This window comes from Priapulus caudatus, unplaced genomic scaffold, assembly GCF_000485595.1.
Source record: "Priapulus caudatus unplaced genomic scaffold, Priapulus_caudatus-5.0.1 Scaffold620, whole genome shotgun sequence".
In the NCBI taxonomy this organism is placed as follows: domain Eukaryota; kingdom Metazoa; phylum Priapulida; class Priapulimorpha; order Priapulimorphida; family Priapulidae; genus Priapulus; species Priapulus caudatus.
Window position 1 is genome coordinate 63,546 of NW_014577681.1, and position 4,012 is coordinate 67,557.

General features: G+C 43.6%; 1 protein-coding gene across 1 annotated transcript in view; it reads left to right on the top strand.

The window, feature by feature from the left end:
* Nucleotides 1-4,003, top strand: part of LOC106812211 (ADAMTS-like protein 2) — an 11,473-nt gene extending 7,470 nt beyond the window's left edge. The window contains exons 7-9 of the mRNA XM_014816034.1: nt 1,480-1,662; nt 1,946-2,084; nt 2,772-4,003. Coding sequence (XP_014671520.1) covers nt 1,480-1,662; nt 1,946-2,084; nt 2,772-2,881 — 432 coding nt within the window. The 3' untranslated portion in view covers nt 2,882-4,003. The remainder of the gene's footprint in view (nt 1-1,479; nt 1,663-1,945; nt 2,085-2,771) is intronic.
* The last annotated feature ends 9 nt before the right edge of the window (nt 4,004-4,012 follow it).

Below are 4,012 nucleotides of genomic sequence, written 5' to 3' on the forward strand. Positions count from 1 at the left end.
TGCTTACACGCAGATGATAATAGCATGCTAACACGCGGGTAATAATAGCATGCTTACACGCGGGTAATAATAGCATGCTTACACGCGGGTAATAATAGCATGCTTGCGGGTAATAATAGCATGCTTACACGCGGGTAATAATAGCATGCTAACACGCGGGTAATAATAGCATGCTTACACGCGGGTGATAATAGCATGATTATACACAGGTAATAATAGCATGCTTACACGCGGGTAATAATAGCATGCTTACACGCCGGTAATAATAGCATGCTTACACGCGGGTAATAATATCATGCTAACACGCGGGTAATAATAGCATGCTAACACGCAGGTAATAATAGCAGGCTTACACGCGGGTAATAATAGCATGATTACACGCGGGTAATGATAGCATGCTATTATTACCCGCGTGTAAGCATGCTATTATTACCCGCGTGTAAACATGCTATTTTATCATTCGCGTGTGCGTGTAAGCATGCTATTATTACCCGCGTGTAAGCATGCTATTATTACCCGCGTGTAAGCATGCTAAAGCATGCTATTATTACCCGCGTGTAAGCATGCTATTATTACCCAAGCATGCTATTATTACCCGCACACGCGGGTAATAATAGCATGTTTACACGCGGGTACGAATAGCATGCTTACACGCGGGTAATAATAGCATGCTTACACGCGGGACGAATGGCATGCTTACACGCGGGTACGAATAGCATGCTTACACGCGGGTAATAATAGCATGCTTACACGCGGGTAATAATAGCATGTTTACACGCGGGTAATAATAGCATGATTACACGCGGGTGATAATAGCATGTCTATGCGTGGGAACCTTTTGGATTGCTGCGGATTTTTCTCATAGTAACGAGATGCCCTCGTCTTATATAAATTATATTATAATATAAATATTATATTATAATAATATAAATATACAAATAAATTATATATTATACAAATTTAAATCTAATGCTTGCACGGCCGAGTGAAGGGCGTCCCTATACCATTTTCGATCGTGAGAGCTAGTAGATTTATTGTGGGAGATCGTATCTCCAAGAATAAGAATTGAAGTAATTACATTAAATAAATAATCATTCACTGTTATATTTCCCTGTTACGTTCTCATTTCACGTTCCTCTGTTACGTTGTATTACTGTGTTTCCCCGCTGCGTTCCCATGCTACGTTTTCCTGTTACATTCTTCTACTACGTTTCCTTGTTACGTTCTTCTCTTACATTCTTTCACTGTATTTCTTTGTTACGTACACCTGCTACGTTCTCATGAACATTACATTCTTCCACTACGATTCATTGTTACGTTTCCCATTACGTTCTCCCGTTACGTTCTTTCACTGCGTTTCCCCGTTACGTTTCCCTGCTACGTTCTTCTATTACTTGCCCCTCTCGCAATTCTCCCCCCTTTATGCCCGCGCTTAATTTCAGCCACTACATATAGACTCTCTTACTCGCGTCAACACAGTGCTCGGCGCAGTGTGGGGAAGGCGTCATACGTCAGCAGATCATATGCGGAGGTCTGGTGGCTGGCGTACTAAAGGAATTCCCGGCAGACGCCTGCAAGCATCTGCCACCAAAGCCAGAGAATGTTCGCTCTTGTACAGTGCGACCATGTGATCCGCGATGGTACTCCACGCAGTGGTCGGAGGTACGTCTGCAGCTGTAACTCAAGATAACGTAAGACCACGATAATCTTAGAGAACATAAGCCGAGATAGGATGATAACACGTAGATGAATGTTACGCGACGGTATATAAATGGTTATTAGCTGGCAATTACTGATTTAATGTTTGCCTGCCGACGTCACGTCAGGCGCTAGTGTGCGTAGATTCATTGCACTCAATACAAAGGTCGCATATGTAAGCGAGTAGACTGAAGCCGTGTGAAGGGCACCTGTGTGATTTAGCGTTGTTGCGCATGCGCTGTTGCAGTGCTCCACGAGTTGTGGTCCTGGAGTGAGCGTGAGGGAGGTGAGATGTTACGAGAGCAACAGGCCATCCTCAGGTTGCCCACCTGATCAGAAGCCCGACGTTACTAGAGAATGCTCCCTCGCTGATTGCCCCGACATAGGTACACACTGTCTCTTCTATGATAATTGGCCTATCCGTGCGAGCGAGATAACCACGTCCCCTTGAACATTGTTGATATGTCAGTTAAGCTCTACGCGTATATATGTGTCTCTCATGCGAGACACCAGAAATGGCGCTTCTGTAACACTTTGTTATAATTACTAACCATCGTTTCTAGAACGCAATATTACAACGCGGATTGGTTACAAGTGCGTATTAGTAGTGTTGGACGAATAGGCCAATAGTTACTTCTAGATTCTGGATGTCGCAGCTATCATGGACAATGAAAAATATCAAAATTTCAAGCAAGATATGACCTTCGTTCAGGGTTAGATTCACTGTATGAATATTTAACCGCTTATTACCTAGTTTGTGAAATCCACCTTCTATGAATCACCTCACAACCTCCGACCAACTTAATTAAAAGGGATCCTATATATAAATAGACGCTAAAGTTAATTATTTCGTAGAGCTATCTGCTGTTATTACTTTTATCTCATAATTATCATACCGTAAATAGTCACCGGTCAAATTAGTGTCTTATATAAGCATCACTGGGAAACCCCCGCGAGATGTATTCATGGATGTGTCATACACTGATACGCTCGATGTTCCCCCATGCACGGCGAACCCTACTCTATAACTGTACGTATATCGTGAGAACATCAAATGTTTTCCCTTGGCATAGGTGTTGAATGTAAAGACGACCCGAACGCTAAGTGTGCGCTAGTGGAGCAGGTCAACCTATGCGAGCATTGGTACTACAAGAAGGCCTGTTGTCGGACCTGCACTCGATAGCGCCACCACGCGGCCAGCGTGAGAATTAAAATGTTGTGGTAACACGCCGATTGATATGTAAAGGCGGGCTTATGTCGGGCTTGCGAGCCTACTCGACTGGAAGCAGCTGGCTGCGACTGCAGTGCTTAGGTCGGTCGACTGCGACGAGACTGCCTGCGACAGGCTGCCACTAGTTGCTCGGAATAGAACAGTGGGCAACTGAACGCAACTAGTCGCTGCTGATCGCTTACAGTTGCTTGAAATCCAGTTGCTTCCGGTCGAGTCGGCTCGCAAGCCCGACATAAGCCCTCCTTAACGCGTTCGATATTCGTTAGATTTTTATACAATTTTCTGTGCATTCCAACAAACTGCGCAGGAATTCCCAGCATTTATTGGTAATCCATAGAGATTATTACTATATTTTACGACCGCGTTGTAAGACAATTGGGTATTTTAATAGTTCGTATATAGCGCGAGTATTTTTCCACGAGATATATAACAAACCCTATCACGCTAGTGTTGCCAGCTCTACTGTGAAATCTGTCGACCTGAGGCCCGTGGAACCGAGGCCCAAAAACATCATAATACAAGTATATATGGAACCATAAATCTCTCTCTCTAAAAACATTTTAGGAGAGATGTGCTTTGCACAAGTTTCAATATTTTAGACTGATGATAGTCATCACACTATTTATGGCTCTGGTGGCAACGGGCCGCTGGTGAACATCAACCTCTCATCTTGTTCTCTATTTAATGACGTTCCCTAACGAACCATCTTCAATAACAATTTCTAACGCCCCTCTCTGACAACAGTATAAATATGTTGCCCATGGTAGCTGGAGGCACAAATATTTCTTCAACCGAGAGAAGTTGTGTTGCACTGCCACGACATCCTGAGGTTGTATCTTCGCATCTACCGCATGCACGGCGAATAGATTATTGATTATTGTATTGGATTAAAAACTTGAATCACTCTCAGTGATCACCGCATACACGCGCAACAAATGTATGACCTTATCAAATTACCCTGTCTGACGATCCCATCCACTACTTGCCAATACGCTAATGACCCCATCCAATATTTGCCAATATTGCTAACGATTCCACCCAATACTTGCCAATATTGCTGACGATCCCACCCAATACTTGCCA